The sequence below is a fragment of the Cyprinus carpio genome, chromosome A9 (assembly GCF_018340385.1).
Source record: "Cyprinus carpio isolate SPL01 chromosome A9, ASM1834038v1, whole genome shotgun sequence".
NCBI classification, from domain to species: Eukaryota; Metazoa; Chordata; class Actinopteri; order Cypriniformes; family Cyprinidae; genus Cyprinus; species Cyprinus carpio.
The window spans coordinates 28163817-28176632 of record NC_056580.1 but is presented as its reverse complement, the minus strand read 5'-3'; the positions used below and the strand labels follow the sequence as shown (position 1 = coordinate 28176632).

General features: G+C 36.3%; 1 protein-coding gene across 3 annotated transcripts in view; it reads left to right on the top strand.

Annotated features, from left to right (window-relative positions):
• LOC109100303 (transient receptor potential cation channel subfamily M member 2-like) overlaps positions 1-12816 on the top strand; it is a 38837-nt gene that overhangs the window by 12992 nt on the left and 13029 nt on the right. For all 3 annotated transcript variants that reach the window (XM_042764360.1, XM_042764359.1, XM_042764361.1), the window contains 7 exons: positions 1078-1419; positions 6136-6276; positions 7300-7435; positions 7517-7662; positions 9631-9743; positions 9945-10052; positions 11647-11872. In XM_042764360.1, the coding sequence (XP_042620294.1) occupies positions 1078-1419; positions 6136-6276; positions 7300-7435; positions 7517-7662; positions 9631-9743; positions 9945-10052; positions 11647-11872 (1212 nt within the window). The remainder of the gene's footprint in view (positions 1-1077; positions 1420-6135; positions 6277-7299; positions 7436-7516; positions 7663-9630; positions 9744-9944; positions 10053-11646; positions 11873-12816) is intronic.

The following is a 12816-nucleotide window of genomic DNA, read 5'->3' as shown; positions in this document are numbered from 1 at the left end:
AATAAAGCAAAACCTACCTCAGATAAAGAGATTTACAAACAAAACTAAACTAGAGGATCAAATGGAAACTTTTGTACGCGCCACATACAATTATGTTCATTAAGATTTGCTGAAATACATCATGTTTGTGCACTGCAGATGTTGTTTTAACTTGTTTTAAAATATGACTGTAAGCCAAGCTTAGAAGCCGTGTTATTTTAGTATAATTGATACAATATTATAATTTAGGTAGTTTAGTTTAATATTTTTTTGTTTGTTTGTTTGTTTTTTTTTAAAGTTAGTTTAGTTTTAATGTTTTCATAGTGTGTTTTTGTCAGTTTTTTTCATATGTATATATATATAGTTTTGTTTATTTTGTTTATTAAACAAAACAAAAATTTGAAATATTACCTTGGCAATGATATAATATTCTATTTCATTTAATGTTCATTTTATTTCAAGCAATGACATTTCTTTGTATTTAAGTTTTAGTTCATGTTTTTGTAATTTTGTTGTGTTGTGTTTTTTTTTTTAAATGTCTATGGTTTTTATTAATTTTTATTGATCTTTTTTTTAGTTTTAGTTTATAGGTTTTAATTATTACTTCAACTTAAATGAAATGAAAATGAGAAATATTGCCTTGGCAACAAGCTGATATAAAATAAGTTGACAATTTATTTTATTTCAGGAAATGTTTATTTCATCATCGAATGAAAATGTTTATTGTTTTAAATTTCATTATTTTGTGTGTTTTCATTATTATTATGATTATTTTTAAACATGTCTATATAGTTTTTATGAATTTTTTAGTTTTAGTTGATTTAGTTTTAGTTATTTTAGAACTTTAACTTAAACTAAAATGAGAAAATGAGAAATGTTGCTTGGACAAATAGATATAAAATACATTTTTAGTATTTTTTTTTAGATATTTTATTTTAAGTTTGTGTTAATGTTTATTTTAAGTAATAAATTTTTTTTTTTTTTGTTTTTTTTTAAGGTTTTAGTTTTAGTTAACAATATTAACCCTGCTTAGAAGTCAATAATAATACATTAGGTTGAGTTTGTGGTGATGTTTTTTCCATATCTTTCTCATCTCAGTCCTGTGATCTGCATCCGGCCATGTTTTCTGCGCTGGTGGGCGACAAACCTGAGTTTGTGCGTCTCCTGCTGGAGAATGGAGTGTGTTTGGGGAAGTTTTTGGAGAGTGAAGACATGCTCTGTGAGCTTTACGCCCACCTGCCCTCCTGCTTCTTCCTGCGCAAACTCGCTACAAGAGTCCAGGGTGGAAAAATCCGCAGGGGTCAAGAGCCACAGCCTGGAAGCACAAAGATCTCCTTGAGTCACGTGGCTGAAGAAGTGCGCCACCTGCTGGGGAGTTTCACTCAACCGTTATACGTCCCGTCGTGCTACAAGATGACCAAAGATGATGTCCGTTTAGTGGTAAGTTTAAGAACAGCACACCAAAAACAGCTCCGAAACAAGGACATATAAATAATTTATCGCTTTGGATAAAAGCGTCTGCTAAATGACTGTAAATGTATATATAAATGTAAATATAAATACAAATACAATTAAATTGAATTAATACATTGTTATTTTTTTCACATTACAGCACAGTGTTATTGTAGTATACTTTAATATTAGTATTTATTAATTATTTTTATTTTTATGTTTTCCATCTTCTATTTTAATTTTAGTTCAGTATTAGTAATTTTCTCATGCATGTTTCTTTTTTTTCTTTTTTATTTGTTTTTTTATATATTTCTATTCAAAGGGGTTATATGATGCTGCTAAATAGAACATTATTTTGTTTATTTGTTGTAATGAAATGTGTTTATGTGGTTTAAGGTTTAAAAAAACACATTATTTTCCACATACTGTACATTATTGTTTCTCCTCTATGCCCTGCCTTCTGAAATGCGTCGATTTTTACAAAGCTCATCGGTCTGAAAACCTTGATGCCTTGTCTGGCCGGAGAGACATAAAACCCATTATAAACGTGATATAAACATGATTTCTAGTCGTGTCTTCTTTTGGAAGGCAAAAACAAAGTAGTTTCGCTTTCTCAACGAAGCAGCGTCACACACCGCGGCTGGCTATAGTGAGCAGAGGCCGGAGGCCTAGAGTGAGCCGCGGTCTAGAGTGAGCCACGGCCGGCTTGAGTGAGCAGAGGTGGGTGGCTTGAAGCGGATTCTACGAAGGAGCAGTAACTTGATGTGATGACCCCGGGCTGGACTCCGCTTCGTCCATGGTGAAAGCCGATTCTGCGATCCACAGTGCAAAGTTGATGTATTTCCTCAGCGACCAGCTCAGATCAGCTCCATGAAGAAGCGGATATCGTCCTCTTTTGGAAGGCCAAACAAAGTAGTTTCACTTTCACAGTGAAACACACAGCGTCTATACGACATGGCGGCGGCGGCAACAACAATACTAGAATGAGAATAAAAGGTACGCCTTCTTTCTTTGCGTGAACATCTGGGCGGCTTTATACAAATCTTCCCACATCGTGACGTAGAGATGTGGGGGCGTGTTAGAACGAGCCATTTCAGGGGGGCGTGGACGAGTATTAACTTTTGTAAAGAATATCTCTTTGGATTTGAGACTTTAGTCTTTGCAACTTTACAGATCTTCTTTATTCACCAAGAGCTTGTAACACTCCAAAGAGAAAGGAAAATTTGAAATCGCATCATATGACCCCTTTAACTAATTTATTTTTTGTTGTTAGTTTTAGCAATTTTAATACTTCAACTTTTTAATTTAATTTAATTGGCAAGGCAATATTTAACATTTGAAATTTCAAGATAAATATTTCAAGTTTGTCAGCTAATAGTTATATTTTCATTTTATTTCAATTAACGAAAACAATTTTAATAGTTTTAGTTTAAGTTACCAATAACAACACTGCTGAGGATGAGAATGGTTTTTGCATCAATAGCTACTGACAAAATGTCATTTTGTTCTCTTTTTCATGTAAAGTTAGTTTTAAGGATGTTATTTTTACAGGAAAACAAGACAAAAATAATTCAGTTTAACTAATAAGGTTATGAAAGTGGGTTATTAATTTACATTTAAGCATATACCTGTCCCGTGTATGTTTCTGTTAAGTTCCTGTCCCCATTTACTAGTTCATTTGTCCCAGGTGTTTCCTATGTTCATTGTTTCATTAGTTCCAGGTGTTCCTCATCTTCCCCTCATCAAGTCCTGTGTATTTATAGTGAGTCCAATTCTAACCCTGCGTTCCATTCAGAAGGGCACATCCCTATGCCCTAATCCCTTCAAAGGGTTTACCCTCTGAAGTGAGAGCTTCGAAGGGTTGAAGGGTGTAGGGGACCAAACAACTAAAGTGCCCTTCAGCGTCATAATCACGTGCCCACACAGAGACACCGTCATCATGCAAAGAATCTGCGCAAAGGATCATGGGAGATCAAAGTGTCCATCAATTGTACCCTTCGAAATCCTTCATTCCGTAGGGCCTTTTGAAGTGGCCAGGTTTGAGCACTTTGGTTTGGGAACGACCTTTCAGTATGGCAGCCATGATTGTTTTCACTCCGAAGTGCCCTTCGGAGGGTGATATATCCCGTTTGGAACGCACCGTAAGTTTCTTTGTCTGCTGTTAAACATCTATCCATCTGTTCCTGTGTCTCCGAAGTTCCCCGCGTGTCTGAATTAAATTCTATGTTCGAAATATTCTCCTGCATCTCCTCGCTCCTTCCTGCCTGAGTGGATCGTGACAGAACAGCAGACCAAAGAAGAAGTAAGCGGCGCCCCCTCTCCCCATTTGTTTTCTTTTTTTTTTTTTTAAAGAAGTGTGTTGTTTTCCCGTGTGTTTCTCCCCATCCAAATGGAGGAACAAGCGATGTTCCTCGCCATGGCTCAGACGAGCCCTGATCTGATTGTTTACACGAGGGCATTCGTGCCGCTCGCCCTCACCCTCGCCAGCTCCCTCGAGGGGGAAACCCTTGTGATGCTGTTCCGGATCGGGATTACTTACCATCACCCCGCGGAGCTCCCAGACACCACCAACCACGACTGGAAGGAGGCAGTCACCCGGTGTCTGGAGAGTCTCCAATCCCAATCCGGAACCCCTCTGCCGGCCGTTACCGAGTCAAGTCTGCCGGTCACTCCTGTGGCAAGCCCGCCAGTGGTTCCTCAGTCAAGCCTGTCAGCCCCTGGGCTCACTCCAGTGCCAGTTCCTCGAAAGTGCCTTGTTGTGCCTGTTCCTCCAGAGCGCCCTCCAGTGCCAGTTCCTCGTAAGTGCTTCCCAGTCCCCGAATCCAGCCCAGAGTGGGCTCCAGTTCCTGAGTTTAGCCCACGGAGGGTTCCTTTTCCCTAGTTAAGCCCAGGGAGGCCTCCTGATCCCCAGTTCTGCCCAGGGAGGGCTCCTGATTCCTTGTTTAGCCCAGGGAGAGCTCCTGATTCCTCGTTTAGCCCAGGGAGGGCTCCTGATCCCCAGTTCCACTCAGGGAGTTCTCCTGATCCCCAGCTCCGCCCATGGAGGGCTCCTGATCCCCAGCTCCGCCCAGGGAGGGCTCCTGATCCCCAGTTCCGTCCAGGGAGGGCTCCTGATCCCCAGTCCTGCCCAGGGAGGGCTCCTGATTCCTCGTTTAGCCCAGGGAGGGCTCCTGATTCCCAGTTCCACCCAGAGAGGGCTCCTGATCCCCAGTTCCACCCAGGGAGGGCTCCTGATTCCATGTTTAGCCCAGGGAGGGCTCCTGATCCCCAGTTCCGCCCAGGGAGGGCTCCTGATCCCCAGTTCCGCCCAGGGTGGGCTCCTGATTCCTTGTTTATTCCAGGGAGGGCTCCTGATTCCTCGTTTAGCCCAGGGAGGGCTCCTGATTCCCTGTTTATTCCAGGGAGGGCTCCTGATTCCTCGTTTAGCCCAAGGAGGGCTCCCGATCCCCAGTTCCGCCCAGGGAGGGCTCCCTATCCCCAGTTCCGCCCAGGGAGAGATCCAGATCCCCAGTTCCGCCCAGGGAGGGCTCCCTATCCCCAGTTCCGCCCAGGGAAAGCTCCAGATCCCCAGTTCTGCCCAGGGAGGGCTCCCGATCCCCAGTTCCACCCAGGGAGGGCTCCAGCCCCAGAGCTCGCTCCAGTGTCGGCTCCTCGTAAGCGCCCTCAAGTGCCAGCTTCTCCGGAGCACTCCCCAGTGTTCCTAGTTTTCCCAATAAATTTTTTTTTGGGGGGGGGGGGCATATACCCGTGGCCAAGCCAGCCAAGGCCACGGAGGATCCGCCATGGCCTCCTGAGTCTCCAGCTCTGCCATGGCCTTCTGAGTCTCCTGCTCCGCTATGGCCTCCTGAGTCTCCTGCTCCGCCATGGCCTCCTGAGTCTTCAGCTCTGTCATGGCCTTCTGAGTCTCCTGCTCCGCCATGGCCTCCTGAGTCTCCTGCTCCACCATGGCAACCTGAACTGCCTGTTCTGTCATGGCTTCCTGATCCACCATGGAGGCTCTCCTTGTGTTCCAGTCCTGTACCTGCCTCCAAAGCGCCCGCCCCCCTCCCTGATGGTACTGTTACGTCCGGGAGGGGGGCGATTTGTCACGTGTATGTTCCTGTTAAGTTCCTGTCCCCATTTAGTTCATTTGTCCCAGGTGTTTCCTATGTTCATTGTTTCATTAGTTCTAGGTGTTCCTCATCTTCCCCTCATCAAGTACTCCAACCTAAACTTATTTTATTTCAGTTTGTTTCCAAGGCAACATTTAAAAATTTAAATTTTTTTAAAAACGTTTCCTTAAACATTAAAAGTTTTTAATATAATATTTCTATTTTCGTTTATTTCAGATTTATTTCAATGAACAAATCTTTTTATATATTTGACAATTCTAGTTAACAACACTGCTTTGAATTAATGTTTTTTGCCTCAATGTTTTTTTTTTCCCCTCGTAAATTTAGTTTTAAGGGTGTTATGTTTACTTGAAAGCAAGACAAAAGTTATGATATTACATTGATAATGATAAAATAAAAAGTTATTAATTCACATGAAAATAATAATGTCACAATGCAGCTCAAAGATTCTAAAGTAGGCATCTTGACTTTATACAAAATATAATTTAATATGACTTATTTTTTACCTGTACATGTTTTTGGCAAGCTTCTAGAATGACTGTTTATCAGAAGAGTCTGTGTGTTTTCTTCATTGTTTGTGGTGGTCTCTCAGGTGCTGTCCAAAGGCCTGGTGAATCCAACGTGTTCGGATGAAGAGAGGACCACAGACAAGGTTTGGGACTCGATACGGGATCTCTTCCTCTGGGCCGTTGTGCAGAATAACCCAGAACTGGCAGAGATCAGCTGGGAGCAGGTAAAGCATTAATTAGTGACGAACGCTCCACTTTATGATCTGCATTTACCTTGTTTTCTGGTTCATTTGGTGGTAGAAAGTCATATAGCTGTTAAATATAATAATAGTAATAATAATAATAATTTGGATAGTTCACATAACTAAACTGGATAAGGAAAAAACTATTTGATGATTTTAGCACCTGTAATGTATTTATAGTGAAATATTTTGTTATTATATATCACACATTATTTCTTTATGCATTTAAGTGTCCAATAACCTATATTTGCATAACCAGGTTTAAATTTTTATTTAAATAATACAAATAATGTTTTATTTGTATTTATTAACACAATAATACATATTAAAGAACAATTTAAATTAAATTCATTATGAGTATTTAATAACCATAAAAATAATAATAATTATTATTATTATTGTCATTATTATTACACTGGTTGTGAAACCAGATAAATATTTTATTATATATCATACAGATTCTTTTTTAATTTTGTTATGTTTTCAAGTGTCCAATAACCAATTTTTAATTTTTATTTCTATGGTTGACATAATAATACATAATCATTACTAATAATAATAATAAATATTAATAACAGCAATAACAACAACAATAATAATTATTGTTATTATAATTCAGTTTTGTGTTCTCTTTTACGTGAAATATTGTCCATTAATTTTTGTGAAAATGAATCAAGTTCACATGATTAAACTGAAAATACACAAAACGTATCAAATTGTTTTATACTAATAATAATGGCTGCTGTTCATAATTTTTTGACTACATTATATAAATTATGGAGTTTTCTATTTTTATTCATTTTAGTTTGCCTAAATTAAGCTATTCAGATGCTGTTTGTGTGAAATTAGTACTCATGATTTATGATAAATGGTATAATCTGATTGTGTATTTAAAATCTGTAATTTGCATCTGTAATCTGTAATCACAATCTGATTGTGTATTCTCTTGAATAGCATCAGTGTGGTTGCGGTTGTACAGTAGTTAGTATTGTGTTGTGTTTGCAGTGCAGAGACTGTATCGCAGCCGCTCTGGCAGCCAGTAAGATCTTGAGGAAGCTGGCGCAGGAGAGCGGAGAGGACGATAGCGAAGAGGCAAAGGACATGAGAGAACTGGCCAGCCACTACGAGAATCAAGCCATCGGTACGAGCCAACACACATCGCCTCATGTCCTCTGAGCAGAGCTGTGACCTTTAACCCTGTGCCGGTGTCTTCCTGTCCCAGGTGTGTTCAGCGAGTGTCACAGCTGGGACGCGCAGCGGGCGCAGAAGCTGCTGATCCGCGTCTCGCCGTCGTGGGGCAGAAGCACCTGTCTGTGGCTCGCACTCAAGGCCGAAGCGAAGAGCTTCATCGCTCACTCGGGAGTCCAGGTGAACAAACCCATCAGCTGGTCCTACTGAGAAATGTGACCCTGGACCACAAAACCTGTCAAACTGAGATTTATACATAATAATAATAATAATAATAATAAATAATCTTTCCATTGATGTATGGTTTGTTAGGAGGACAATATTTGGTCGAGATAAAACTATTTGAAAATCTGGAATCTGAGGGTGCAAAAATATCTAAATATTGAGAAAATCACCTTTAAAGTTGTCCAAATGAAGTTCTTAGCAATGCATATTACTAATCAAAAATTAAGTTTTGATATATTTACGGTAGGAAATATACAAAATATCTTCATGGAACATGATCTTTACTTAATGTCCTAATGATTTTTGGCATAAAAGAAAAATCGATGATTTTGACCCATACAATGTACTTTTGGTTATTGCTACAAATATACCCCAGAGACTTAACACTGCTTTTGTGCTCCAGGGTCACATATATGAATGGCTTTCCTGTCTCTGCGTATTAAAGGGATAGTTCACCCAAAATTGAAAATTAAGTCATTATTTACTCACCATTGTGATATTCTAATGCTATATACCCTTCTTTAATTTTTTGGATCACAAAAGGAGCTTTTTTTAAAAAAAACATTTGTCGGAAAAACTCTATTGTGTGGTGTCCATCCTGCATGGCTATGAGGTCCAGTAAACACAATAAAATGTGTTCTCTGAATGACTAATTCGCTGTTTAAAACTCCTAATATGAGTGTCTGCATGTATAATTCAGTTTAGACCGTTTGGTGGAGTGAACAAGGATTGAGAGAGTTGTGAGTGAGGGTTGCCAGATCCAGCTATTATAAGCGTCTCTGGACTCGCCTTTTCCACTTAATTTGACACTCTAGAAAGTTAATAAAGTGGGAAGTTGCAGTTGAGGGTTAGCGATATCTATGTCTTATCTCACTTGCACTAATTTTAGTTTATTTTCTATTTATTTTTCGGTTTTTATTTGTTTTCTTAGCAATATCTGGCAACACTGCCATCACCGGCACTTAAACTGACAGTAATCAAAAGAGCCCACAGACAGGTTATTGCTGACAGGATACCACATTCAGCAAGAAAACATCATGATATTATCTATCAGAAACGTTATCAACGAATATTATTATATTTAATTCATATTATTTATTCATAAGGATTATTATATGTGACCCTGGAGCACAAAAGCAGTCTTAAGTCTCTGGGGTATATTTGTAGCAATAACCAAAAGTACATTGTAAGGGTAAAATCATCAATTTTTCTTTTATGCCAAAAATCATTAGGATATTAAGTAAAGATCATGTTCCATCAAGATATTTTGTAAATTTCCTACTGTAAATATATCAAAACTTAATTTTTGATTAGTAATATGCATTGCTAAGGACTTCATTTGGACAACTTTAAAGGTGATTTTCTCAATATTTAGATTTTTTTGCTCCCTCAGATTCCAGATTTCCACATAGTTGTATCTCGGCCAAATATTGTCAGATCATAACTAACCATACATCAATGGAAAGCTTGTTTATTGTTGATTAATTAAAATAGACACTTAAGACTGATTTTGTGGTCCAGGGTCACATGATGTTTTTGGACACAATAATAAATAAAATAATATTAGAGAACAATTATTCATTATAAATATTACATAAAGATATTTTTATCAAATATTATTATATTGCATAGATAACAAAACAATAATTTGTACAATAAGAATAATAGCTATTATTAATAACATTATACATCTTATTGTATAATAATGATAATATTATTTTTATTTTATTTCTTCAAAGTATTGCTTGTGTTTCTGATGGAATTTTATTTATATATTATTAAAAAGTTGTTTTGTGGTCTTAAAGACTGTGTAAATATCTTTTTTGGAGTCTGTGAAAGGGTAAATTAGCAATTCATGCAAACCATTGACTGGAAATAATAAAACTGTACCAGTGAACGCTGTTGTTTTGGTGTTTTCTGTAAGCTCTGCTGACTCAGATCTGGTTTGGAGAGCTGTCTGTGGATAATGCACCCTGGAAAGTGCTGCTCTGCATGATCTTCTTTCCTCTCATCTACACCAGCTTCCTAACCTTCAGGTAAAAACACTCGTTTTCATCAAATGCATTATTAAAAGTACTTAAAACAAACCTGAAGTCATGTCAGTGGGTCATTACATGCACACACCATCAGCTGGCAGCACTGCACTGAATAATTAAGCTTGACCATGACAAACCATGACTTTCAGTGATTCATTTAAGTGGTGTTTTAACCCTAAATGTTAAACTGACCTCTGGCAGACGTGATGAAGACATCCAGAGACAGGCGGAGAGGACGGAGCAGCAGAAACTGGCCATGGATTCAATCTTTTCTGGAAGCTCAGATACCAAACTCAAACACCATTATCGGTGAGTTGAGTTACAGGCACGAACTCTAAACATCTTCGGGCCACACTCACATCAATGCATTTAAAGACATGAGTCAGTCCCTTCAATCATTCTATTAAACTAATGTCATATGCATCATACAGATCATTTTTTTATGTTTCAATCATTTGTTGTGTTTTTCAACACAATAATACATAATCTTTAGACAATTAAACAACAATTATTCATTATGAATATTGCACAAAGAAATATTACTGTTATTATTACGTAACCAATATGCAGAACCAATTTTTTTTTTATATTGTTAAAGAACAATTATTAATTATGAATATAACATAAAATTATTATATATATTTTTTTTTATATATTTTTTTTTTTTTTTTTATTATTAAAAAATATGTGGAGAAAATTTTTTTTTTTTTTTTTTTTTTTTTATTTTTTAAGAACAATTATTCATTATGAATATTACATAAAATGATTATTATTATATATTATATATATAATATATATGTTTTATTATTATTTAATAAACAATATGCAGAACCAATTTTTAAGTACTTTAATTTTGTTTTTTGACACAATAACCCATCTTTAGACTGATAAAAAAAATTATTTGTTATGAATATTACATATAGTGATTATTATTTTATTATGCATTATTGTTATTATCTTCATGTAATATTCATGAGTTATTATTATTATCATGATTACATAACCACTATGTACAACCAGTTTTAATTATTTTATTTTGGATTTTTCCACTATGTACAACCAGTTTTAATTATTTTATTTTGGATTTTTTATTCACTATTAAAAAACAAATATTCATCATGAATATTACAAAATAGATTATTATTATTGTTGTCTTTATGTTGTAATCATGAGTTGCTATTATTATTATTATTATCTTTATGTAATATTCATAGTGAGTTATTATTAATAATATTATTATTACATAGCCAATATACACAACCAAATAATCTTTAGAATATTAAAGAACAATTATTCATTATTAATATTACATAAAGATTTATTATTATTATTATTATTATATATGTGACCCTGGAGCACAAATGTTTTTTTAAGTATATGTGGTGTTTTTGTAGCATTAGCCAAAAATACATTGTATGGGTCAAACTTATAGATTTTTCTTTTATGCCAAAAATCATTAGGATATTAAGTAAAGATCATGTTCCATGAAGATATTTTGTAACTTTCCTACTGTAAATATATCAAAACTTTTTATATCAAAACTTTTTTTTTGATTAGTAATATGCATTGCTAAGAACTTCATTTGAACAACTTTAAAGGTGATTTTCTCAATATTTAGATTTTTTTTGCACCCTCAGATTCCAGATTTTCAAATAGTTGTATCTCAGACAAATATTGTCCTCCTAACAAACCATACATCAATGGAAATATTATTTATTCAGCTTTCAGATGACGTATAAATCTCAATTTTAAAAAACTGACCCTTATGCCTGGTTTTGTGCTCCAGGGTCACATATAATTGTATCTATGTTCATGTATCAAACTTGTGTGAGCATGAAGCATACTAAAATAAGTATCTGTGTGAAATCTCACTCAGTAAGGAGTGATAATTGCTGTGTCTCAGTGGCTCCTCGCAGGAGCCTGAGCTGAAACCTCTGAACTGTTCGTCTCGTCTGATGAGTCTGTTCACGTCGCCTCAAGTCAAGTTTTACTGGAACATCGCCTCGTATTTTGGCTTCCTGTGGCTGTTTGCCGTGGTGCTCATGATCGATTTCCAGGCCTATCCGTCATGGAGGGAGCTTCTGCTGTATGTGTGGCTCACCTCGCTGGTGTGTGAGGAGCTTAGACAGGTGAGACAAACACACACACTATAGTCTGTGATAATTATATTGCTTGATAAAGCCGGTATACTATTATTATCAGTGTTTGGGGTAATGCATTACAAGTAACGTGAGTTACGTAATCAGATTGCTTTTTTCAAGTAACTAGTAAAGTAATGCATTACTTTTTAATTTACATGAAAATATCTGAGTTACTGTTTCCCATGTATTGTAGTGTCCTCGTGTTGAGAGAAATCGGGAACATGATGTTACTGAAGCTCTAGACTCAATGTCAGCATGTATTTATTCATCTCACTCGCACAAAAACAGATTCAGTATTCCTCAAAATGAATAAAAACCGTCAAATGCAAACTCAGAATATGATGCAAACCTGCAATAATTACATACGTTAAATAATACAAATATCCTTTATGCATTTAATCCCATTTTATAAACCATTGTCTTTGCTGCTGACCTTCGATGATTCAATTCAACCATACTAAGCAAAAATGCTTTAAATTAACATAACATTTGTGTATCATTTTTTATTATTGCTGATGAGTGTTGAACTTTCTTATCCTGTGTCCTTTTCTTCAACTGAAAGGTTTGTTTGAGCTGTGCTGTCTGTACAGACATAAATTTACATATCCTTCAGCCTGAGGCGTATTCAATGCATTTTTGGCTTGAAATGGCCAAAAATATAATTTTTTATATTTAAAACAAACAAGCAAGCCTAGCCCAGATGAGAAAAAGTAACGCAAAAGTAATGTAACGTATTACTTTCCGTAAAAAGTAACTAAGTAATGCAATAAAGCATTACTTTTAAAAGTAACTTTCCCCAACACTGCGTATTATATCTGTATCTTTGTTTGTTTTTTCAAACTTTCCAGCTTTATTGTGCTTATAAAATAAAGTTTACTTAACTATATTTTAAACTATGAATTAAATAAACAGTAAAAAAATGTATTTAAATA